The sequence below is a fragment of the Panthera uncia genome, assembly GCF_023721935.1.
Source record: "Panthera uncia isolate 11264 chromosome D3 unlocalized genomic scaffold, Puncia_PCG_1.0 HiC_scaffold_9, whole genome shotgun sequence".
NCBI lineage: Eukaryota > Metazoa > Chordata > Mammalia > Carnivora > Felidae > Panthera > Panthera uncia.
In genome coordinates, this window is record NW_026057587.1 from 5,003,295 (window position 1) to 5,030,110 (window position 26,816).

Genomic DNA, 26,816 nt, shown 5'->3' on the forward strand with positions numbered 1-26,816 from the left:
AGAGAGAGGGAGACACAGAATCGGAAACAGGCTCCAGGCTCCGAGCCGTCGGCCCAGAGCCCGACGCGGGGCTCGAACTCACTGACCGCGAGATCGTGACCTGGCTGAAGTCGGACGCTTAACCGACTGCGCCACCCAGGCGCCCCTCTTTATTCTTTTGAGAGACAAGTATGTTTAAATTTTTAAGAATAATTGATTAAAATTATGATTTTTATGGGTGATGGGGTGGAATGTCAGGTGTGCTTAATTCAACATTTGAAAAGTTTTGTTTCTATATGAATTGCATCATACTGTGTATAATTATATTCCAATTTGAAAAAAACGTCACTATGGAATGGACGTACCATATTCTCATTTAGCTATTCTCTTATTGATGGAAATTTAGGTTGTTGAGCGTGTTGCTCTTACAGACTTTGAAACAGTGAACAACTCTGCACGTGTATGGATGTTCCTATCATTAGTTTTTGGTGACAAATTTGGTACTTCTACATTCTCTTAAAACACAGTGCAGTCACAGGGCGCCTGGGTGGCTCAGTCGGTTGAGTGTCCGACTTCGGCTCAGGTCATGATCTCGCGGTCCATGGGTTCGAGCCCTGCATCAGACTCTGTGCTGACAGCTCAGAGCCTGGACCCTGCTTCAGATTCTGTGTCTCCTGCTCTCTCTGCATTCTCGCACGCGCTCTTTCCCTCTCTCTCAAAAATGAGTAAACGTATTTTTAAAAATTAAAAAAAAAAAAAGCACAATTCAGTTTCTTATAATCATCTTCCCATCCTACTTCCCCTTTCTCTCCTTAGAGGTAATCAATTTGGCGTATATTCTTCTAGATCTTTGTACATACCTTTGTGTATAGCTGTTTATATCCTTAAAACATTTGGTTTATTTGTGTGGGTTATTATTTAAATGGGTTTCACTCTATATAACATTATTTCTGTTTTTTTCCATTAAAAAATATATTTATAGTTGTGTCTGTAATGGTTTTTTACATATTTATCCCTGTGTGACTTCTGACTTTTTTTTTCTTTAATTGAGTTCTAACTTAATGATAGTAAAATGCATAAATCTTAAATAGACTATTTATATTCTTTTAGGTTTCTGGACCCAATTCCAACGAGAGGGGTGGGGGTGCAGTTCCCCTACATACAACAGCAAGCAACTCTTGGACACCAGCAGGTTGTCTGAGAATTCAACTTAATTCCAGCACTGTCTGCCCAGAGATGGCACTAGATTTCACAAGCTGAGGGCTCAGTCCCACCAGACTGCCCTTCTTCCCCCAAGCTCAGCCACAGGTTTCAAGGCTCAGGCTGTTGTTACCAGGGTTACAGATGGGAAGTTTCAAAGACTTGCTCCTTAGGTTCAGTTAATTTGCTGGAATAGCTCACAGAACTCAGGGAAACACTTAATTTACATTCACCCGTCTATTAAAGGATATGGTAAAGAACACCAAATCAACAGCCAGAGTTAGAAGCGCACATGGGGAAAGGGCTTGGAGCCTCCGCGCCCTCCCAGGTGCGCCAGTCTCCCCTCTCCACGTCTTCAATCTGGAAGCTCTCCGAATCCAGGCCTTTTGGTTTTTAGGGATGCTTCGCTGCATCGGTGTGATTGATTAAATCATTGACTGCTGGTGATTGATTCAACCTCTAGCCCTTCTCCCCTCCTTGGAGACTGGGCAGAAGTGGGGGGGCACTCTCCCATCAACCAGCTGCCCATCTGTAGGTTACCTAAGGGTTTCCTAAAGTTGCCGCATTAACATAACAAAAGATACCTTAGTCACACTTATCAGGGAATTTCCAAGGGTTTTAGGAGCTGTGAGCCAGGAACCCTTGGATGAAGACCAAATACATGTGAGAAATATGTTTTGAACATTTGAATGACCAGATATTTTTACAAATCACAAGACTGAAGCATACACTGAAGACAAATCAAAATCAAAATAAAGATTTCCGACCCCCTAGCAGGTTCCGTTGTGTTTCGTATCACCACTGCCCCACCCCCCAGGGGCCACTTCTTTTTTTTCTGTTACACCGTAAATCTTGCCTTTTTTTTTTTTTTTAAACTTAATGTAATTGGAATTCTAAGTGTCTGGGGTTATGTGTCAAAGAGTAAAATTCCTATCTACTTTTAGCTGAATTCTGAATTTTAAGTGTTGGATTCTACTATATTACTTTGTTTCATCTATTAAAATGATTGGTTGGCTGTTCTCCATGAATATACTAGTGTGACTTCACGGATAGATTTTTGTGGGGTTTTTGTTAATTTTGGATTGTCCCTTAATTTTTTGGATAAATTTCCTCGTCCTAGTGCTATGTGTGTGTGTACAGGCCTTGTTACTTTACTAGTATTTTTATCCAGATATTTTGATCAGAGTTAATAATAAATGAGTTAACACTACAGTCTGTGCTGTACTTGCCTGGTTTTGTCTGTGGGGTTTTGTGTAAGTTTGTGTGATATACTGTGTGGGCATCCCATGGTTTCCTGGCTCAACATCAGTTAGACATTTTGGGAATTTTATGTTCTTTCCATGTTGGTAGAACTTACTTAAATGTAGTGTGGGTCCATTGCCTTTCTGGAGAGGGTATACCTTTGTGGGGTTTTTGGGGGGTTTTTTTTGGTTTTATTTTTTTAGTGTGTTTTATTTTTTATTTTTTGAGAGAGACAGAATGCGAGCAGGGGAAGGACAGAGAGAGAGGGAGACAGAGAATCCGAAGCAGGCTTTAGGCTCTGAGCTGTCAGCACAGACCCCAATGCAGGGCTCGAACCCACAAACCATGAGATCATGACCTGGGCTGAAGCCGGACACTTAACCAACTGAGCCACCCAGGTGCCCCAAGAGGGTATGCCTTTGATTGCTACTTATTTATTTGGTTTTTTATTTTAATTTTTTTTTTAAAGATTTTAATGTAACCTCTGTACCCAACATGGGGCTCGAACTCCTAACCCTCAGATCAAGAGTCGCATGCTCTTCTGACTGAGCCAGCCAGCGTCCCACTACTTATTTTGTGACCATTGATTAGTCAAGCTTGCTTTTTAAATTATTTCTGGGCCAATTTTGGTTACTTTTACTTTTTTAAAACAATTACTTAAATCCACGTTTTTTACAGATTACTTTTACTTTCTTAGAGGATTTTTGCTTCTTAAGTTTTCAAATTTATTGGAACAAATTTGTAAATATAGTTAGGTCTGCCACCATGTTTGCTTTAGAAATGTGAATTCAGCACAGTTGGTACCGTAGGGAACAGCGTGAACTTTCTGTCTGACTTCAGACAGGCCTCTTTCCACTATTTTATGATCAGCTGCAGCCCCTCTGACATCCAAACACCAGGTCTTGCAAAGTGAAGTGCTATATTGTCATTTTATATATTTCTTAAATAAAAGAAATATTTTTATATATTTCATAAATGTCATTTTATATGTTTTATATATTTCATAAAACTTCTGTTTTTGGTAGGTTCCTGGTGTTCATTTTTATGTGTTGCTGACAAAGGTGTTGTGCCCCAACCCCATTCTCCCCATAATCCCCGTGAGTTTGCTGTGTGACTTTGCATAGTGATGATTTTTTGCAGCATACCTGTCACATTATGGTAGAATTGCCTCTGTATAATAATCTCATGAATTTAACAGTCTCAGAGTTATGGACTCTGTCCTGGTCATAATAGTTTTCTTTTTTTTAATTCCTGCGTTTCTTGTCCAGGCTTGGCCAATAAAAGCTTTTTAAAATAGTTTCTTTGTATTTTATTTTTATTCTCATCAAGCTCAAAATATAGTAAAAAGCTTAAAATAAGCCTCATGGCTTGCCTCCACTCTCTGCTCTGCACCTTTTTTCTTCCATCCTGTGCCCACACTCAGCCATTTGGTCCCTGTTCACTCTTATGCCCCTGCCGTAGCTTTTACACAGTCACATTGGTGTGCGTTGCTTTGGTTTCTCCTCCGCCATAAAGTTGCTGGCTTGATGAGTGGCCTGGGCTTGATCTGGATGCAGGAAGTCGCGGCCTCATTTTTCTCCATCACAACCTCAGATATGCCTGTCAACTCTCCCTGTCCCTGGCTCCGGCGGTTGTGTCGGCGAGCATTCATGATTCTCTGGTCACTTTCAGATATTGGAGAGTCCAGTCTATGCTCTATTCCCGCCTCCTCTACTCGCCGGACTTAGGCTGCGGAGGAGAGATGGGAGGGCTCATCTCTTTACTCCCACTTCCTGTGGAGGCCCCTCCTGGGTTGGGAAGATCAGTGCTGAGGCCAGAGAAGCTCCTGTTGTCAGGTGGTCCGTGCCCAGCACCAACATGGTTGCTTGGAGCCTGAGACGGGCCCCGCCCTGTATTTCCATGTTGTGAAGCGATTCTCTCTCCCTCACCTCTGCAAGTTCCCCCAGAATTCACTGTCTCTTCCCACGGCAGGGTCTTCCTGCAGGCAGCGCTGTTGGGTTGGGATCCTGTCAAGGGGGATCAAGTTCAGGAATCTTTGGGTGTCACTTCACTGCCTTTGCAGAGTGCTCCAGAATCCTCATCTTTAGGAATTCCCAGAGTGCAATGTACCAGATTCCTGCTTTACTGAAATCCCTGAACACAGACCAGTTCCTTCTGACTGGGCTCAGTGGACATCCACACTGCCTCTTCCTTCCCTCCCTTCCCCCAGTGGCCTGCTTCAGGGAATTGTGTCCGGCTGCTTCTCCAGCCTCTCGTTCCCCTCTTTTCTTCTCCCTCAGGCATCCTCGCCTTGTTAAAGGGCCGCGTCCTTGCCGTCCTCCTCAGCACCCTTCTCTGTTGGCCATGTCATACCCACCAGGATGTCATCTGGCTCTGTTCTCACTTGATGCCCAGAACCCAACCACTGCTTATTACTCCAGTGCTCTCACTCTGGCACCAGCCACCTTCATGGCTCCCAGATCCAGGACCCTCCCTCCTCTGTGGCAGGAAGAATGCTGTCAGGTGTGAGTCAGACCACTCTGCTCTTGTCTGAGGCCTTCCGACGGCCCCTCCTCTCTTGGAATGGAACCCCAAGACCTTCCCATTCCCTTTGAGCCATGCAGGACTGTGTCTTAGTTTTCATGTAGCCTGGAGGGCTCTTCCTGCAGAAATCTTGACATTCCTTCCTACATCGCTTGGGTTTCTGCCAAATGTTGCCTCACTGGAGGGCTCCCTGATCACTCCATCTTCCTATGCCTGCTTCCTGAACTCTGTCCCCTTACCCTGCTTGAGTCTTGGCAGAGCGCCGTCCCCACCTGCTTGGTGGGTAGTTACAGGTTTACTGTCACCTCCCCCTGAAGGAACAGAAACCCAATGTGCATTGCTGAGCCCCCGGCACCTGGGACAATCCTGGCACTGTCGGTGACTCATAAATGCTTGTTGAACGATCAGTACTTTTTTGGTCCCATGAAAGGATTTATTACGAGCCTACTGGGTAGTTCGCGCTTACGGCTCACACAGAACTGCCAGCCCACCCCCACCCACAGTGGCTCTCCATCGTCTTCAGCTCTGCAACACGAGCTCCAGGCCCAGAGTCTGCTGGAGGGAACCCTGCTTGGCCTCAGTAATGGATCCCTTCTTTTTTTAATCCAAAAAATTTTTAATTTTTTTTTTTTTTTTTGAGACAGAGCACGAATGGGGGAGGGGCAGAGAGAGAGGGAGACCAAATCTGAAGCAGGATCCAGGCTCTGGGCGGTCAGCAGAGAGTACGACATGGGGCTCGAACTCACAAACTGTGAAATCACGACCTGAGCCGCTGAAGTTGGACGCTTAACCAATGGAGCCACCCACGTGCTGCTGGGCCCCTTGTTTTTTAATTTATGTATTTATGTATTTATTTATTTAATTTTTTTTATGGTGCCAGGCTCTCACTCCCTCTGAGACTCAAGATGGGTTGAGTAGCTGTGAAGATGACAGCTACTTTGGAGGGTAGCCCTTCCCATGTGTTTAGAATTGTTCTCTCCATTCCTGGGCAAAATGTATCCTGGATAATTTTTTTTTATCAAAGATTTGAAACACCTGTTTCATATGTATGTATAGATGTTTATTTCCCTCTGCAAGACTGAGAGCTTCTTGAAGGCGGAAGCTGGTTGTGTTCATCCTGATATTTTCAGGATCAAAAACAGTATTTTGAACATGGAAGCTCAAACATTTTTTTGGTTTGGTTTGCTTTTATTCTAAAAGCCTGTGCTGAACTGGGCACAGGAGGCAGTCAGTCTATGGAGGAACATTTCTCCTTTCCCGGCTCCTGTACATCTGTCCACATCACCTAATGCGGTGGCATCCGATTGAATGGGATGTATATTATTACAGGGGTTGTTGTCATTCAAGGATGTATCTGTGGAGTTCACCCGGGATGAGTGGCAGTTACTGGACTCTGCGCAGAAGTACCTGTACAGGGATGTGATACTGGAGAACTATAGCCACCTGGTGTCTGTGGGTAAGTGCGGCTTCTTCGTTGAACTCCGATCACGAATTATAAGTTGCCATCCTTTTTTCTTTTCTTTATCTGCCCTGAGGTCTCTAAAGTACTTGATGATTATGCACTTGAGCTTTGGAGGTCAAAGGCTCCTAGTCCCTATTTGGCCCTCATCTCCTAATTGTAATCTTCCCCCCAAATGCAAGTGAGCAGTTTCACTTTGTAGTTCCAGACCCCTGAGTTCCTAGCAGCTCGGCCCACATCCTCTGTGATTTTCCATCAACAGGGTATCATGGTACCAAACCTGATTTAATCTTCAAGTTGGAGCAAGGAGAGGAGCCGTGGATAATAAATGCCAAAGTTTCCCGTCAGAGCTGTCCAGGTGGGTGAGTGGGAACCAGGAAGGTGTGGGTGGGGGTGTGAAGCACGGCTTGCACTTAGGCCGTGTTGTGCGGAAACTTTCCTTTGAAGCCCTTGAACCATGGGGGGCGCTCGGGACAGGCCCACAAGCCAGCTCCTCGGGAAAGGAAGGGACCATCGCTCTGTCCACGTGTGGGTTTTTGTCTCTAGCTCTGAGGGGCAGGCACACCCTTCCTGTCTGCACTCTGCTCAGATGCTTTCTGGGTTAGTTTCCTTCCCCCCGTGGTCCAGGCCGCCTCAGCCATCCCAGCCTCTGAACAGTCCTCTCTCCTCTCCTTTTGTGTGGCTTCGTGCCCTCTGCTCTCCTTATGTGTACTTCCTCTCTTCCTTCCACAGATGAAGCCCTCAGTCTTTTCGTCCTTTGCTCAGCATCATTGTGTTGCGTTATTTCAGCGCTTCCTTTTCTCAAACTGGTCACCTTGAAATTACAACTGTTGCTTTCTTGGGCACTTTTCTTAACAGGATTCCAAAACCTACCACGGACTCACCTGTGTCATTAAGTGATTTTGTCACCTTACATTTCCTGGCTCCTTGCTCTTCCCTTCGGAGTCGTACAGAGTTTCCCAAATTTACCTGTTCTTTCCTGCCGATATTGTAACGACTGAAAGTCTCTTGCGCTCTGAGGATTTAAGCTTTCTTTCCCCCGTGTTGTAGCATCCTGTGAACATCCTTGTCCTCTTTCTCCCGCCCTCTCGTCCTGGCTATAAATGCTCATAAGAGAGCCGGCTTCCTCACTCATTCTCAGCAGCAGAACTGGGAAAGAACGCTTCCCCTGTGCCTTCCTCACTTTGATTACTGCTGCTGTTGCACTTGAGCTACCACGACCCGGCTCTGCAGGCTCTCCTTGGGTGCCCCGTCTCCCTTCTCCTTTGCTAATATCGGTTCTGCTTCTGTTTTTGCTAGTAGTTGAACCTTTGGTGGTGTCTCCATAGCTCCTATGTCCTCAGTTGTCACCCAGACAGGATCAGTATTTTCCCAGGCGTGGACAGCTCAGATTCTTAGCCATATTTGAGAACTCTAGTCTTTTCTTTAGCTGTTCCTGCTGTAGTTATTTTCATAAACGTCCCTGTCACTAGTTTGAAGAAATACACAAGTATCTTACATCCCAGATTCAACCTGAGTAAACATTAAAGAATTTATAGTTTCAAGTGACGCTTGTCTGGCACAGGATGGCAGCTCCACAGTGGCTCAGCGCAGAAGCTCGGTGATGTCAGGGACCAAGGTGCCACGTGTATCCCTTTTCTCACCCTCAGATGTTATGCTTTTCTTCTGCCCAGGTGGGTACCTTCATGCCGGGCATCACATGAAGACACAGTCACTGGATAAGCCCTGGTTTTTTCCAGAAAATCCCTTTCATCAGTCCCCAGAATTTTTCTCAAAGCCTGCCGGCATGTTTTCTTACAGTTGACACGCCAGTGTCTGAACTAGCCGGGGGGCGGGGGCGGGGTGGCAGAGCTTGGTGGAGCCCCACGTGGACCCTGTCCTCCCCAGTCAGGGCTGGTGCTCGGGAGGAGGGCAGTACCGTTGGGAGTGGAGTGAACAGTGTGTGCTAGGGTCCTGCCTCTGGGTTTTCATCACACTGCCCTTCTTGCCACCTGGACGCCTTTAAATGTGCGAATGTGAACATGAAACACGGTCATCGCTTCTCCGGGGAGCGGTACATGTTCTTATCCTAGACCTGAGTCCAGTCCCGACTCCAGTCCCAAGTCCAGAATTTCTTGAGACGTGTGTGGTATCAGCAGACAGGTGTGGCTGTGGCCTCACGATCTGAAGTGATGGGGTGAAAAGATCGACGGTCTGTTCTAGACACATGCAGTAGTGGGGAAGGAACTGGAAGCTATGGTAAAAGCTTCTCTTTCCAGAGGGGTGGATGAGGGATGGCAGTCATCACTGGTCTGTCGCACACTCTCCTCCTTGGGAAAAAGTTCAAGGAGGACTTCTTGCCCTGGCATTGGTGTAATTTCCCTGTTCAGTCTTCTCTTTTTGTGCTGTGCAGCCCCTGGTGAGATAAGGCTTGGGAGAATGGCCCGTGTCTGTTGGTGCAGATTTGGGGGTATTTAGGGCTAAAAAATCATAGGCTGTTATCAGATCAGGCTCAGGTTCCCTTCAAAACTTCACAAGTTTCCGGTTAGTTTTTTTTTTTTTTCCCTGACTAATTCTGTTAAGCCAGTAACAACAACCAAAAATTGTCCGGACGTGTCTTCAAGCCTGAGAAGTCCTCTCTTCTAGCCACTGGTCTTGGTATTATCACCCCATCCCCCCATTCTTGAGTTTAGTGGGCCCGCTTTGAGGTACAAACCATACTCCAAATTGTTTCCACGTGAACAGGGAGAGAGGGTTTAGCAGGAGGTCCTCAGGAAGCAGGAGAGCTCCTGATGATTCCACGGTGTGAAGCTGTTGTGGGATGATGAGGCTGTACCCCGATGAGTGCTCGACCCACACCTGCCACTTCTTTCCAGGCGCCCTGTGTGGACATCACACTCACCATGGCGTGATTGGGCCTCATCGCTGTGCGGCCTTCAGTGTCATCCGCTCCAGGGCTGTTTTGGTACCCCTGCCCTGGGGGGTCCTGTCCATCACAGCATGGAGATCAGCCCCCTCTTCACTGAGCACTGACCTGTGGTCCGTGTGCCTGCTTACTGTCTCCATTTGGATATTTGACTGGGATTGTTAGTGTAGTAAGATTCAAAACAAAGTCCTTCGTTTTTCCTCCAAACATGGGTCTCTCAGTGTTTTCCCTCTGCAAGGGCAGCACCCCGTTTCTCAAGCCTACAATCTGGCGTTAGTAAAGCGTCCCCTTCTCAGCTTCTCCTTCATCTGGTCCTTTGGTAGGTTTTCTTGGTTCTGTCTCCGTGTATGTTGCACATTTGCTCAGCTCCAGAGCTCAGTCTGAGCCACTATCAACGTCTTCCTGCCCTACTACAGCGGCTTTCTCGTTGCTCTGTCGGCCCTTCTCTTCATTTTTTTTTTTTAATTTTTTTTTAATTTTTTTTTAACGTTTATTTATTTTTGAGACAGAGAGAGACAGAGTATGAACGGGGGAGGGGCAGAGAGAGAGGGAGACACAGAGTCAGAAGCAGGCTCCAGGCTCTGGGCCATCATCAGCCCAGAGCCCGACGCGGGGCTCAAACTCACGGACCGTGAGATCGTGACCCGAGCTGAAGTCAGACGCTTAACCGACTGAGCCACCCAGGCGCCCCCCCTTCATTTTTTACTTCACAGCCAAACATCTTTTAAAAGCATGACATGAAAGGGGGGCCTGGGTAGCTCAGTCAGTTAAGTGTCCAACTGGTAATTTCAGCTCAGGTCGTGATCTCAGGGTCATGAGATTGAGGCCTGTGTCATGAGGAGGATTCTCCCTCTCTCCCTCTCTCCCCCCATCCTCTCCCCTCTGCCCTTCCCCCGCTCTCACACATGCTCTCTCCCCCAAAAAATGTTTCAAAACATGTTTTCTGGAAAAAAAAAAAAAGAACAGGGGCGAGTCGGTTAAGCATCCAACTCTTGATTTCGGCTCAGGTCATGATCTCACGGTTCGTGGGTTCGAGCCCCACATCAGGCTCTGTGCTGACAGCTCAGAGCCTTCTTTGGATTCCGTGTCTCCCTCTTTCTCTTTCCGTGTCCCTCCCCCACACGCACACTCTCTCTCTCTCATAGATACATATACTTAAAAGCAGAACACGAATCAAGATGTTCTCTAATTAAAACCCCTTGGTAAGATGAAAACTTTTTGTCATGGCCTTGCCTGTTTGGTTCCTGCCTCACTCTATTCATTCAGTGGGCTTTGACTATCCTGACCTTTTTCTATTTCTTTTTTTTTTTTTTTTTAATTTTTATTTAAAGAAGGCACATGCAACATGGGGCTTGAACTCACAACCCTGAGATCAAGAGTCTCATGCTCTACTGAGTGAGCCAGCCAGGTGCCCCATTTTTTCTGTTCCTTAACTGTGCCAAGCAGGTTCCCTTCTCAAGAACTTTGTATGTGCTTTTCCTTCGGTTTGAAATGCTCTTGCTTTAATTTTCGTGTGGCTAACTCAATCTTCTATTTTTTTTTAATTTTCACTTTTTTTAAATATCTATTTTTGAAAGAGAGAGTGTGAGTGGGGGAGGGGCAGGAAGAGAGGGGGACAGAGGATCTGAAATGGGCTCTGCGCCGACAGCAGAGAGTCTGACACAGGGCTCCAACTCATGAACTGTGAGATCATGACCTGGGCCCAAGCTGGACACTCAACCACCCAGGAGCCCTGCTAACTCAGTCTTTTAGTGTCTCGTTGTACCTATCTGAATATTATACCCTAGTTACTCTGTATTGTCTCAGTTCACTTTTTGAGTAATAAGCATCTGTAATAATGACATTTCGATATCAGATAAATGACATTGGCTCCTAAGTGCAGGCTAAGCTTTGTAAGCCTCTGTTTTTTTTTTTTTTCAACGTTTTTTTTAATTTATTTTTGGGACAGAGAGAGACAGAGCATGAACGGGGGAGGGGCAGAGAGAGAGGGAGACACAGAATCGGAAACAGGCTCCAGGCTCCGAGCCATCAGCCCAGAGCCTGATGCGGGGCTCGAACTCAGCCCAGAGCCTGACGCGGGGCTCGAACTCACGGACCGCGAGATCGTGACCTGGCTGAAGTCGGACGCTCAACCGACTGCGCCACCCAGGCGCCCCTGTAAGCCTCTGTTTTAAAAGCCATTTTGGGGGCACCTGGGTGGCTCAGTCGGTTAAGTGTCTGACCCTTGGTTTTGGCTCAGGTCGTGATCTCGAGGTTCATGAATTTGAGCCCCACGTTGGGCTCTGCACTGACAGTGCAGAGCCTGCTTGGGATTCTTTTCCCTCTCTCTGCCCCTCCCCTGCTCACCTGCTCATGTTCTCTCTCTCTCTCTCTCTCTCTCTCAAAACAAATAAACTTAAAAAAACATTTTTAATCACTGCTAATTTGCCACCCGTATTTCCGTAATGGGCTTGGTTTGACGTCGTTCCTCGTGCTCCCCAGCTCAGAAAGAAGGCATGTACACTTGGCCAGTATTTCTTTCGAACCAGTGTCTGAGGTCTGTTATCAAAAAAAGACTCATTACGTGGCAGTTTTAAAACTAATTTGATATCAGCTACATGTGATGATTAAAAATATATATATGTATTTTTTTCTTAGAAGATTGGAAAGAATGGTACCAGAAAAATCCAGATGAGCTTGAAAATGTTGAGAGAACTTATGCTTGTAGTGCATTTGGAAAACTTAATCTGAGCAGAACCCATGTTTCTTCAAGACAGAGAATCCATAAGTATAACACACATGGAAGAGGTTTGACACAAAACTCAGGTTCAACCAGAAACTGTCTGAGAAAAAATCCTGATAAGTTTCATGGATACGAAGAATCATATTTTCTTAAGCATCAAAGAGCTCACAGTATAGAAAAAAACTGTGTGTGTAACGAATGTGGGAAAGCTTTTCGTTGTAAATCACAGTTGATCGTCCATCTGAGAATTCATACGGGAGAGAGGCCTTACGAATGCACGAAATGTGAAAGGGCGTTCAGTGCGAAGTCAAACCTCAATGCTCACCAGAGAGTCCACACGGGAGAGAAGCCCTACTCCTGCAGCGAGTGCGGGAAAGTTTTCTCTTTCAGGTCACAGCTCATCGTCCATCAGGAAATTCACACTGGAGGGAAACCTTACGGCTGCAGTGATTGTGGGAAAGCCTATAGCTGGAAATCACAGCTCATTTTACACCAGAGAAGCCACACAGGAGTGAAACCTTATGAGTGTGGCGAGTGTGGGAAAGCCTTTAGTCTGAAGTCCCCGTTTGTTGTACACCAGAGGACTCACACGGGAGTGAAGCCCCATAAGTGCAGCGAATGTGGGAAAGCCTTTAGGAGCAAGTCCTACCTCCTGGTTCACATCAGGATGCACACAGGCGAGAAACCTTACCAGTGCGGTGATTGTGGGAAAGCCTTCAATATGAAGACACAACTTGTTGTTCACCAGGGAATCCACACGGGAAATAATCCTTATCAGTGCGGTGAATGCGGGAAAGCCTTCGGTAGGAAGGAGCAGCTCACTGCGCATCTGAGAGCACATGCCGGGGAGAAGCCCTACGGGTGCAGTGAGTGTGGGAAGGCTTTCAGCAGTAAATCCTACCTCGTTATACACAGGAGAACACACACAGGAGAGAGACCCTATGAATGTAGTTTCTGTGAGAGAGCCTTTTGTGGGAAATCACAGCTAATTATACACCAGAGGACTCACTCAACAGAGAAGCCCTACGAATGCAGCGAATGTGAGAAAGCCTATCCTAGGAAGGCTTCACTTCAGATACACCAGAAGACTCATTCAGGAGAGAAACCTTTTAAATGTAGTGAATGTGGGAAGGCTTTCACCCAGAAGTCGTCCCTCAGTGAACATCAGAGAGTTCATACAGGAGAGAAACCGTGGAAATGCTCCGAATGCGGGAAGTCCTTCTGTTGGAATTCAGGGCTTCGTATACATCGAAAAACTCACAAGTGAGAAATTGAAGTGAAGTAGATGTTAGAAACTCTCTCATAGAAGTTGATCCTCAGGAGACTAAATGATAATATGGGCGGGATGCACCAAGCGGGAAGTCCTAAAAATACACTCCTGCCGATTGAGTCCGAGAGAGACGGTCATATTTGGAAGAATGGGCAAAAGCTTTGAGAAGTAAGTCCTACAAGTCTCTGTAGACAAGAACTGAAGGAGTGAGGAACAGTGACATCAGATGCGGTGGTGTCATTATGAAGATAAAATTCAGAGAATTCGTATTTAAAACCTTCTAAATTTAATAAATTGGAAAAGCATTGTCCCATAGAAAATGTTATATGTGGAGAGTCACATTCCAGATTTGAAGCTATGTTTTAGATTGAAGAAAACCTCAATTATAAATGGTAGATTTTTTCATGGTGGAGTATAAAGTTGATTTTTATTTTGATATGTAAATAAAGCGGTGGAGGAAAATGGCAAGGAACATATTCTGAGGGTTGAGAGATATTTAGTGTGACTTTCCTGAGTAACACTGAATAGCATTTTTAAAAATTTTTGGTATTTTATTTTTTAACGTAACTTGTTAGACATATATTTGGTAGCTTGTGGAATAACATCCCCCTGATATTCTCCATATTAAATGCTAAATATCAGTATTGTCTCTTCATTTCTTAGCAATATAACAGAAATAATGTTGGTTTTAATAATGAAAAGATACTGCTCCCTAAATGAGTTGACAAACTCACCGATCTACGTAAGTGGGTCTGGCAGTTATTACGCGGCTGCTGCATAAGAGAACTCATTGGAACGAACGTGGATTATATGTTAGCAGTGCGGGGTCTGTTCACGGGTAAGAGCACAACTAGTTTTCTCTGCAGAAGCACCTCTCGTGCGCGTTGTCCGGTTGGCGTCTTTCCGGGCATCTGTTCATCAGCCATTGCTGGGTCTTTGCTAGATTTTGAGCCTCAGATTCAGCGTCACATGAACCAGAAGGGAAGTGTGGGAACTCACTTACTCTTGCCCCAGAATTGAGACCATCAATTCCTCCTGCCCTCCTGGTTTCCCAGAATAACTCTGGGTGCTGTCTCTCTTTGCACCTGCTTTGCTGGCCTGTGTGCTTCCTCCTCTCCAGTAAAAGTGTTTTTTTTCTGCTAAAGTTAAAAAGAGTTAATTTTTTTTTAAGTTTATTCATTCATTTTGAGAGAGAGCAGAAGCACAAGTGGGGAGGGGCAGAAGAGAGGAAAGAGCAAGAATCCCAGGGAGTCTCCACAGTGCCAGTGCAGAGCCTGACATGGAGCTTGAACTCAGGAACCGAGAGATCATGACCTGAGCCGAAGTCAGACACTCAACCGACTGAGCCACCCAGATGCCCTATTTCTTTTTTTCAATATTTATTTATCTTGAGAGAGTGAGAGGTTGTGAGTGGGGGAGGGGCAGAGAGCCAGGAAGACAGAATCCCAAGCAGGCTCCACACTCAGCGCAGACCCCGACTTGGGGCTTGAACCCAACGAACCAGGAGATGATGACCTGAGCCGAAAGCAAGAGTCGGACAGATGTTTAACCGACTGAGCCACCTGGGCGCCTCAAGGAGAGTGAATTTCCTGGGTGCCCGGGTGGCTCAGTCGGTTAAGCGTCCGACTTCAGCTCAGGTCATGATCTCACGGTTTGTGGTTTGAGCCCCACTTCGGGCTCTGTGCTGACAGCTCGGAGCCTGGAGCCTACTTTGGATTCTGTGCCTCCCTCTCTTTCTGCCCCTCCCCCACTCGCGGTCTGGTCTCTCTCTTCCTGAGTCAAGAAGAAAATCAGATTCTGTTTACATTCCAGTATGGAAACCTGTTAGCCCATAGTATGAAATAGTGTCCTTGTGGACACCAAGAACCTTGTAACCCCTGATGATTAGATTTTGGGAACACTGAGGGACTGTTGCCAAAGAAGAGTTTTTAATTTATGAAGAAATAGGAGACGAGGTGGGGTGGCTACTCCTGGTCATTCATACTAGCCCTTAAGCAGTGACAGACATGAAGCCCTGAAATCTATTCTCAAGGAAGAGTATTAACTGTGACATTTGTCTTGCTGAAGTAAGCCGTCCATTTCACGTGCTCGCTGATCCCTTATGTAAACAAGTATTGGTCTAGAAAAAGTTGTCTGTTGATGATTCGTGTATTGATAGCTGACAGGAGTCTGAGGACTCGGCCTAGCAAACTCCTGGCAGACGTCACTAGAGGCTCTAGAAATACGTAGCTTGGATGTTGGAAGCTTACAGCTCACCCGTCACATGCAGCTTGCTGCCTGTATTTGTATGGCTGGCAAGCCAAGAAGTCTTTATGTTTTTTAATGTATTTTTATGGCTGTATGTATTTGTGTGGCTGTATTTGTATGGCTGGCAAGCCAAGAAGTCTTTATGTTTTTAAATGGCTGCAAAAAGATCAAAACTACTTCACGAATTGAAAAAATTATTTGAAATTCAAATTTCAGCATCCATAAATCAAGTTTTGTTGGAACACTGCCAGGCCTAATCGTTTGTGTGTTGTCTGGCGGCTTTTGCACTAACTACAATGGCAGAGCTGTGACAGATACTGTTGCCCAGGAAACCTGCCAACTCCTGATGTAGGGCCCCTTTCCCTCCCTGAAAAAGTGGAAGAGAAAACCTTGCAAGAGCAGGTTTATTCTGCCAACACCCCAGGGCTCAATACTACCAGTTCTGTGCCCAAATCTGTTCTCATAAGGATCCCAGTCGTTGGCTTAAGTCTCACTCTTGTTATCTAATTTTCACGTGATTATTTCCATAAAGAAACTATTGCTAATTAACTTCACATCCTGAGGTACTGGAGGCTAAGAATCCAATACGTCTTTTTTGAACGGACGCAATTCAAACCACAAGTTTGCCCTCTTGCTCCCCCTCACCAAATCCGTGTTCTTTTCATATGCAAAGTACATTCCCCCCAGCCCCAAACCCCCTGAAGGCTTAATTCACCCAGCAAGCAAGGGAGCTCAACTTGAAAGACTCCTCTAAATACCATCTAAATCAGATGTGTGTGAGACTTGGGGTAGCTTTGTCCCCAGGCAACGTTTCTCTCCCTTTGGGAACATGTGAAATCAGACAAGTTCTCAGCTTCCAAAGTACAGTGATCAGACAGGCACAAGATAGACCTTCCCATCCCAAAAGGGAGAAGTCAGGAAAAGGAGTTGTGAGGCCTAAGCAAGTCCAAAATAGGGCAAATCCCATTAGATTTTAAGGCCTGAGAATAATTCTCCTTGGCTAAATGCTCTGTCTTCTGAGCCCACTGGGGTGGTGGCCCTGCTTCTCATCCTGGATGGCGGCCCCGCCTCTGGAATTGAAAACGTGGCTTCACCCTCTGGGACCAAGGAGGTGGTTCTGTCCTCAAGGTCGTTCTGACCTGTGTGCACGTCTAGATAGCTCTATCGGCCTGTTCTTCTGCCTGTAGAACCCCAGACATCCAACGACTTTCTTCATTTCAACCCGTCCCTGTCCCCGTCAGTCCAAGCTGGTAACATTTCTGCTGAGTCGGTTGATGGATTTAGTCCCACACCTAATATCTCTGCTGTTCTGCCACATCCTTGTTCTCTCCAGAGCGTGCTTTTGCATTTTTTGCAGTATGGGTAAATTGAGGGTCTTCCAAATTTGTTTAACAATTGGTTCTTCAGCGTACCTCTGTCCTCCCAAATTGTACTATTAGCAGCAAGAAGTCGGGCCAGGTCTTTAACGCTCCGCTTAGAAATCTCTTCCGCTAAACATTCCAGTTCATTGTTTCTAAGTTCTGCTTTTTACGACACGCTAGAACACAGTCTAGCCACGTTCTCTGTCACTTCATTACAAAAACCATCTCTTCTCCAGTTTCTAGTACCACGTTCCTCACTGTTACCTGACACCAGAAGTACCTTGGACTTCCATGTTTCTACCAGCAGCGTCTTCAGAAGGCAGTCCAGGTTTTTCGTACCAGGTGCCATCCTCTGCCAAATCCAAAGCTGCTTCCACATTAAAACATATAATTATTTTTTTATGAGAACGTGCGAGTGAGCGAGGGGCAGAGAGAGAGAGGGAACCCCACCGGATACAGAGAGAGGGGGAGAGAGTGCAGAGCCCAAGCTGACCTGATGCCGGGCTTGAATTCACCACCTGTGAGATCATGACCTGAGCTGAAGTCAGATGCTTAACTGACTGAGCCGCCCGGGCGCCCTGCTTCCGTGTTTTAAGGTATTTGCTGCAGCAGCACCCTGCTTTCCAGTGCAGAGACCTTTATTCATTTGCTAGGGCGCCATAACAAAGTCCTTCAAAAGGAGTCTTTAAACAACAGACACTTGTTGTGTTATGGGTCCAGAGGTCAGAAGTCTGAAAACGAGGTGCCACAGAGTTGTTCTCTCTGATGCCGAGAAAGAACCTTGGTGCTAGCTGCGCTCTTTGGCTCGTCCATTCCTTTGCCTCTTCACATCATTTTCTCCCTGTGTGTGTCTATATTTGTGTCCAGATTTCTCCTTTTTATATGGATACCAGTCATCTAGGCTTAGGGCCCCTCCCAATGACCTCACTTAAACATGATTATCTTTGGGACACCTGGCTCACCTGGGACAGTGGCTCAGTCGGTCGAGCGTCCAACTCTTGATTTTGGCTGAGGTCATCATCTCATGGTTCATGGGATAGAGCCTTGGATGGGGCTCTGTGCTGATAACCTGGAGCTTACGTGAGGTTCTCTCTTTCTCTCTCTCTGCCCCTCCCCTGCTCTCTCTCTCCCTTTCTCCCCAAATAAATAAACTTTAAAAAAGACAATGATTATCTTTTTTTTTTAAGTTTTTTTTTTTTTTATCTTAAGAGAGAGAGAGAGAGCGAGCAAGCAGGGATACTGAAGCCACGTTTTGCCTCTTGGACTTTATTAGGACTACTGATGGAATTTGAACAAGTTTTGTGTATTTGATAATAGAACTGCATTTATGTTCGATTTCTCAATTTGATAACTTACTGTGGTTAGATGATGGAATGACTTTCTTGGAAATACTCACTGAAGAGTTCAGGAGTGTAGAGGAATTATGTCTGTCAGAAAAATATGTTCTTATATAGAGAAAGCAGACATGGTAAAATGTTAACATTTGGGGAATATAGGTAAAATGTATTTAGGAATTCTTCACTATTCTGTGAATTCTATAATTATGTGATTCTTTAAAACTTTGCATCACTATCAAATAATTTCTAAATAATAAAAAAAAATGATTCATCAGATCAGGTCAATATATCCAAATCAATGCTATTTTCTGCATACCAGAAACTTTACAAGATGCGATTTAATAAAATGAATCCATTAAAAAATATATTAAAACACAACATGTAAGAGAAAACTTGTGGTGTTGGAACTGTTCAGTATCACGACTGTGATTATTGATACATTAACCTACACGGGTGTAAAACCGAGTAGAACCTAATACACGAACACGGGTGTAAGTGAAACTGGAGAAATCGTGATAAGTACTGTGGACCATATTAATGCCAGTATTCCGACTGTGATACACTATAGTTTTGCAAAATGGTGACATTGGGGTAAACTGGGCTAAGTGTGTAAGGGATTTCTTTCTATTATTTTTTACACTGCAGGTGAGTTTACAATTGTCTCAATAAAAGTTTCAATCGAAATAAGTCTATTAAAGATGTAAAAGGGGAATGAATAGTATATACAGTCAATGGAATATTAAGTACTATGACACAAACTACAACTGCATAAACCACACGTCCAAGTATTAGATACATAATACTGAGTGATGAAAGTCACTCTCAGAAGGCTATGCAGAATCCCATTGTTGAAGGCCAAATTAAAGTGAAATGGAATTACATATTATTTAGGCAGGCATGTATCTGTGATAGAATGATGAACCACAAAAGAAAGGACGATAACTGAAATATTTGTGTTGGTGTCTGTCTGTGCAGAGGAGCAGCAAATAGAAGCTGCAAATTCCTTGTAATTTCTTGTTTCTCAGATTGGATGACAGAGTCGTGAACATTCATGAGAAAGAACTTGAGAACTCGTAACTAATGTTAGATGAAAAGAGGACATAAATACAGATAATTCATATTTTTTAAAATTATAGGAGAATACTAAGGGTAACCATGTGCCACTAAATATGAAAAATTAGATAAAATTTCTCCATTTTCTTGCACACGTCTCCATTTTCTTGCATGGCCAAAATTGACCAAGGTGAAAAAGCAAGATTTACTAAGTCAGTAACAAATCAGGAAATTGCATTGTAGTTAAAATGTTCCTCAATGAAATGTAGCAAGCCCAGATTACTGAACAGTAAAACTGTACAAAACATTGACGGACTTGATCATCATTGTGTTATACAACGGTATGAGAAAATTTTTATTTTTTAGTGTTCGTTTGAGAGAGAGCATGAGCAAGGGAGGGGCAGAAAGGGAGACAGAATCCCAAGCAGACTCCACGCTGTCAGTACAGATCCCGATGCAGAGACTGAACTCCTGAACCGTGAGGTCGTGACCTGAACTGAAATCGAGACTCAGATGCTTAACCAACTGAGCCACCCAGGCACCCCAGTATTAGAAAAGTTTAAAGGATAGATTACTCCTAACTTCATTTTACAACCCTAGTATAAACTTCACACCAAATCTGGATAGAGACCGTAGAAAAACATATTATAGGCCGGTCTAATAGATGAAACTTCTCTGAATGAAATGGAATCCAAGCTTTCCCATGTACACATCTGTATGTGTCCATTTAGGCCAAATTATGTGAAATTACTGATAATTGGCCATTTTTTACATATGTGGTAGATTTTGCTTTCCAAAGATGACTGTAGCCAAGAGCCAGCCCCTTCTCACCTCCTCTTCCACAGTGTGGCTGAGCCACCCCTCCCACCGAGAGTTCTGTTTGCTGGTGGTCGCCGTAGCCACCAGAATGTGGTGGAGGGCTGCTGCGTGCCCCCTACACACACACACACACACACACACACACACACACCGGAAAGGCAATGCAGCTTCTGCTGTCCTGCGTGGAGTACTTGTTCTTGAAGCTCTGGGCTGCCACGTGAGCAGTCCTTCAGGCTGTGATGCTAGGGGTACCCCTGAGAGTCCATAAAGAGAAACAACGTAGACGGGTTCTGAGGCCACATGAAGAGAAAGATGCCGTATTCTTCAATGCCATCTTCCCAGCTCCAGCCACCAAACAGCTTTGCATGCGACATCCTGAGCCAGAAACTGCCTGGCCAAACCTTTCTGGAATTCCTGACCAACAGAACCATGAGAGAGAATAACATCTTTGTTGTTATGTGTGCTAGGGTTTTGAGGGTGATATTTTAGGTAGCAGTTGTGATTAGAATAGAAATTTGGTCTACAAGTGGGGTGCTACTGGCCTTGGCACTGGGTGGTCAGCAGAATCTGGAAGACTCTAGAGGAAAATAGTAGTGAAACCCTGAAGGGCCCTTGGGGAGAGTATTAACAGAGTCCAAAGTCATAGGTTGTTGCTGAGCGCTTGAAGGAACATGGGGAGAGTGTTATGGGAACATGGGGAAAGGAGGCTTTTTAAATTTTATTTTTGAGAGAGAAAGAGACAGAGCATGAGCAGGGGAAGGGCAGAGAGAGAGGGAGACACAGAATCCGAAGCAGGCTCCAGGATCTGAGCTGTCAGCACAAAGCTCAATGAGGGGGCTCGAACCCATGAGCCGTGAGATCATGATCTGAGCCGAAGTCGGACGCTTAACTGACTAAGCCCCCAGCTGCCCCAAGGAGACTTTTTAGATAAAGTCAGACCTTCTCAATATTGCCTTTGCCCTGACATACCTAATGTCCTCAAATAGAATACCTGGGGATGTGGCTTTTGCCTAGTTGATACATAAAAAGCCCACAATGTCCCCGCTCCCACTTCCTATGTATCCCCTGCAACAATGCATATTTATAATTACCAAACTCCTTCTCTACCAAAATACTCCTAAAACAGAAATGGGGGTGGGGGGAGCGGGCGGTGCCTGGGTGGCTCAGTTGGTTAAGCATCTGACTCTTGATTTCAGCTCAGGTCATGATCTCATGGGTTCATGGGATTGAGCCCCATGTCTGGCTCTGAGCTGATCGTGGAGACTGCTTGGGATTCTCTCTCTGCCTCTCTCTCTCTCAAATAAATAAAACACAGAAATTTGGGAGCTCCTCTTTTTAAGAATAGAAGTCAAGCCTTCAATGAGATAAGCCATAGCATCAGCTGGTGAGTTCTAAGAACCTGCTTGCAAATCTGGTAGAAAATCATTTTGAAGAAAATTTTTTTACAACTTCAATTCCCAAGAGTATTTTACATTACTTGAGTTGGAGACATGCTAACCAAAGAGTTGTCGTGAGATTCATGAATGTCTAGTTAAAAACAAACCAAAAAAAAAAAAAGGTAAAATTGCAAAGTTAGTGGAAAAATACAGGATAAAATTATGGTATGGCTAATTGTAGTGTTCACAGCAAAAAAGAAAATGGGAGAAAAATCAAATTGTAATCTGAAAAGTGATATAAATACATACATGCACACAATAAGTTTTAATTTTTGAATGTTTATTTATTTTTGAGAGAGAAACAGAGCATGAGCAGGGAAGGGGCAGAGAGAGAGAGATGGCGACACAGAATCCAAAGCAGGATCCAGGCTCTGAGCTGTAAGCACAGAGCTCGACGTGGGGCTTGAACCCATGCACCATGAGATTGTAACCTGAGCTGAAGTTGGACACTTAAATGACTGAGCCACCCAAGTGCCCCCATACCACAAAGTTTTAAACAGCAATATCAACTTTGACTAAAAAGGACAAACCCTATGCAAAATAAAAGGAGCTCTTAGGACTGCCAACTTTTGGGGTCAGGAAGAGACTGAGAAGGATTTCTTCTTGCAAACATGGATCAGTTTTTATTAATAAGGAAGGATGACTCAGATGGCAGAATCAAGGTCCAGAGGGTGCAGCCAAGAGCTAGGAAGAACTCCCAAGAGAACAGGACCAAACCCTAAAGGGCGAGCTGGTAACATGTATTTAGTAGGATTTAGGCATTTCTGTAGACCGATGACTGCGGGGTGGGGACTGTTGTCCCCGGTTTCGAAAATGAGTATCTGTAGCAGTTTTTCTGTGTGTGCTCTGCTATTGTATTTTGGGTGTGCAAGATGAAGACAGCCTCATTTATCCTTAATTTCCTTAGATATCCATCTCCAAATATAGCCACGCTGGGTTGTGATTTCAACAAAGGAATTTTGAAAGAACACAAATATTCAGTCCATACCGTATTTAATAGCAAGTAAGAAAATACACCAGGGGAAAAAAACTTCATAATATCATTAGGATTGAGAAGCTTCTTAGGAATACATCTGATACAATGTTGAATTTAAAATGAAAACTATCAGGGTGTGTGGGTGGCTCAGTTGGTTAAGCCTCCAAATCTTGGTTTTGGCTTCAGGTTACAATCTTGAAGTTGTGTGAGTTTGAGCCCCAAGTCAGGCTCTGTGGTGACAGGGCAGAGTCTGCTTGGGATTCTCTCCCTCTCTCTCTCTGCCCCTCCCAACTCACCATCTCTCTCAAAATAAAGATATAAACTAAAAAAATAAAATAAAATGAAAACTATCTAGGAATAAGTCTCTTAAAAACTTATAGAAGCAGAATTTATGAATAAAACAATAACATTCATAAAAGAACTGAAAAAATTCAGGGGTGCCTGGGTGGCTCAGTCAGTTAAGCGTCCGGATCTTGATTTTGGCTCAGGTCATCATCCCACAGTTTGTTGGTTCGAGCCCACATCAGGCTCTGTGCTGACAAAAGCATGGAGCCTGCTTGGTTTCTTTCTCTCCCTCTCTCTCTGCCCCTCCCTGCTTCTGCTCTCTCTATCTCAAAAATAAAAAAAACATTTAAAAAAAGAACTGAAAATTTCAAAGATATACTATGTTTAAAAAAATTTGTTTTTAATTTTTATTTATTTTCGAGAGAGAGACAGACAGACAGACAGACTGTGAGTGGGGAGGGGTAGAGAGAGAGGGAAACACAGAATCTGAAGCAGGCTCTAGGCTCTGTGCTGTCAGCACAGAGACCTACCCGGGGCTTGAACTCACAAGTGGCAAGATCATGACCTGGGCCAAAGTCAGACGCTTAACCAACTGAGCCACCCAGGCACCCCAAAGATATACTATATTGATAGAGTCAAGTCAGTATAATGAAAATATTAATTCTTGCAAAATATACATTTAATAAAATTCCAATGAGAACAATAAAATAATTTTCTTTCTTGAAATGGGACAGATTCTATCATTTACAGGAAAGTTTACTGGTCTCCAACTATGCAAGATAATCATGAACAAGCACAGGTAGAATAGTTTCCCTTCCAGATACAGGAGGTTTTTTTAAGCTAGAATATGAAAACATTGTGGTACTCACACAGTTATAGACTAATAGGCAGATGGAACAGAAAATATTCCAGAAAGGGTAACTTGGGCATATAGGAACTTGGGATATAAAAGAAATTAATTTGTAAGTATTGAAGAAAGAATGGGTTGTTTGATACTTGGTGTTATGGGCTGAATTGCACCCCCCTTTCAAATTCTTATGTTAGAGTCCAACCCCCAGCACCTCAGGAAGTGACTGTATTTGGAAACAGGGGCTTTAAAGAGGAAATTCAGGTAAAACTCAGTCATATAGATGACCCCAATCTGGAAATGACTGGTGTCCTTGTAAGAAAGGCGATCAGGACACAGACACACACGGAGGGACAGCCATGTGAGGACACGGCCACCTGCAAGCCAAGGACGGAGTCTTTGGAAGAAACCAAACCTGCCAACACCTTAGTCTCGGACTTTTCACGTCCAGAATCTTGACACACGAGATTTCTGTTGTTCGTCCCACCCTGTGGTATTTGTTGTGGCAGTCCCCGTGCTACTGCTGAGAGGGTCTGCGTTGTGTCTGTGGAGTCTTGGTTCTTGGATTCCCCTCAAAACATTTGCGTGGGGATCCTGCTCAAATAAAGAGGGCCAGAAGGAAGGGATCAAGCACAAAGCAGCTTGCTGAGGACAGGCCACTCTCGGGAAGGGAGGGCGGGCAGGTCCAGGGTGGCACCTGCACTGAAGTTTTGTATTGGCGACGGGTCACAGGTAGGGCAGTCTCCGACTGAGGTTGTTCCCCTCCCCTGGGAGGGGCAGTTCTGGCTCCTACAAGGTTCTTGCTGGAACTGTCATGGCCATCTTTCCCCAGGGGGAGGCGAGGTGGGAGGGGGGCTGAAACCACCAAACGCGTGAACTATAATAAACCCGGGGTGGGGGGGGGGGGTCATGCTGGGCAGAAGTTGAAGAGGAGAGCACGTGTTTTGCACCTGTGGCTCTTGGTCTGTCAGCTCCCAGGGTGTTAGAAGCCACAAGGCCAAGATGTTGAAAACCACAAAGGATGTTGTGCCCTCGGCTTCTAATGTGTCACCTGTTTCTCACCACCCTTGCCTCCAGCTAACTGCCTGCTCTATCACTAGCAAACGAATACCCTTGGAGTCAGGAAATTAGCTTCCCATAGGGCAACAAAATGAAATGAGATCAATACTTCGCACTATACGCATACACACAACTCCAGAAAGATTAAAACTTAAGTGTCAAGCCAAAATGCTGAAACTGTTAGAAGATAATACAAGGAAATATTTCTTTTTGTTTTCTCTTTCAAGAGAAAGATCTCTCAACGAGACACATAAGGAACCCATAAAAGAAAACCTAGATACATTTTATGATGTCACAACTAAAATCCAAGGGACCAACATGGTCATAATCTAAGTTCAAAGACAATGAATTAAACAAAAAAATTAAAACATGTTGCATATTGAGGATTTGTAAACAATATACATTCAACTCCATGAATCTAGTAGAAAAAGATAACCTGACAGAAAAATGGGCAAAGGATAATTGACAGTCTATGAAACAAAACCCCAAATTGTGTGGAAATATATACACTTCAGCAGACACATTACCTGTATGTTCTGCATTTCAAATATTAGTCCAGTTTTTAAAATCTTTATCTTAACTATTCATATCTCGCCACTAACTCCTCCTGATGTTCCAACATTAAACAGGATACTAGCTTTATGGTTATTGTCTATTTTTAAAATTATGTTAAAGCAGCTAACAATTTTTTCTAATTTGTTCTTTTTTTATTCTTTTTTGAGGAGGGAGGGGGAGGGGCAGATGGAGACAAAGACTCTTAAGCAGGCTCCAGACTCAGCACAAAGCCTGACATGGAGCCCCATGGAGGGCTCAATGCCATGACCCTGGGCTCACGACCTGAGCCGAAATCAAGAGTTGGATGCTCAACCGACTGAGCCACACAGGTGCCCCTCTAATTTATTTTTTAAAACTCTGGAATGTAATTGTAAAATATTTATATTTAGAGAGAAAGAGCATGTATGCAGGAGGGGAAGTTAGAGAGGGAGAGAGAATCCCAAGGAGGCTCCACACTGTCAGTGCAGAGCCAGACATGGGGCTTGATCCCACGAACCGGGTGATCGTGACCGGAGTCAAAATCAAGAGTCAGATGCCCAACCAACTGAGCCACCCAGGATCCCCTCTTAGTATTTTTGCATGGGTAGTCATAACCAAGTTTTGTCTGAGCTTCCTTTTCAAGTCATACATGTGGATTTTGGTGTCTTTATGCTGCCTAATAAATAGAAACAGTTCCTTCTTCTATTTCCTCTGGAAATTTTTATGTGTAAGAATTCTGTAATCACTGGATGTTTGAAAGAATTCCCCAGAAAGTCAATGATTGGTGCTTTTTGGCAGATAATCTCTGAAATTGTCCTCATTTGTATCCATGACGTGTTTTTCTCCTTTCTTGAGTTGAATTTGACACATCCATCCCAGGAGAATCATTTAATTTCAAATTTCTTAGCATAGAGAGGATTCTCATTCAATTTCCTGTATGTCTGTGGTTGTTCTCTTTTTATCATCCTTTCCTTCTCTCTGTAAGGATAGTGACTTATTTAGAGCTTTCCCCACATCACTTGAATTATGGATCAGCTTTATTTTTTTGTTAATTCCTATCTACTTAATATAAACGTATGGATAAAAATTTTTTTATTTCCTCAGTCGATTCTTAAACCAATTGTCTCTTCTTTTTTAACGTGTTGATAGATTTGGGTTCTCAGTGTTTCAAATCGTAATCTTTTTTTTTTTTTTTTTTTTATAATGTTTTTGTTTCTTTTTGAGACAGAGAGAGACAGAGCATGAGCAGGGGAGGGGCAGAGAAAGAGGGAGACACAGAATCCGAAGCAGGCTCTAGGCTCCGAGCTGTCAGCACAGAGCCCGATGCGGGCCTCGAACTCACGGACCGTTAGATCACGACCTGAGCCTCAGTCAGACGCACAACCGACTGAGCCGCCTAGGCGCCGCCTAAATCGTGATCTTTTACGTTTTTCCCAAAAGCGTGTTCACGCAACTCTGTCCTGGGCGCGCGGTCGCCCTCGCGTCTCTAGGCAACCAGCGCTCCTCAGAGGGCCGGGAGCCTACGTGCCGCGGATCCTTCTGGGAAATGTAGTACAAAGGCC

At 44.6% G+C, this 26,816-nt stretch overlaps 1 protein-coding gene across 1 annotated transcript in view; it reads left to right on the forward strand.

Annotated features, from left to right (window-relative positions):
• The window catches only part of ZNF84 (zinc finger protein 84), a 61,207-nt gene that overhangs the window by 4,257 nt on the left and 30,134 nt on the right, over positions 1-26,816 (forward strand). The window contains exons 3-5 of the mRNA XM_049620724.1: positions 6,274-6,400; positions 6,666-6,761; positions 11,946-13,293. Coding sequence (XP_049476681.1) covers positions 6,274-6,400; positions 6,666-6,761; positions 11,946-13,293 — 1,571 coding nt within the window. The remainder of the gene's footprint in view (positions 1-6,273; positions 6,401-6,665; positions 6,762-11,945; positions 13,294-26,816) is intronic.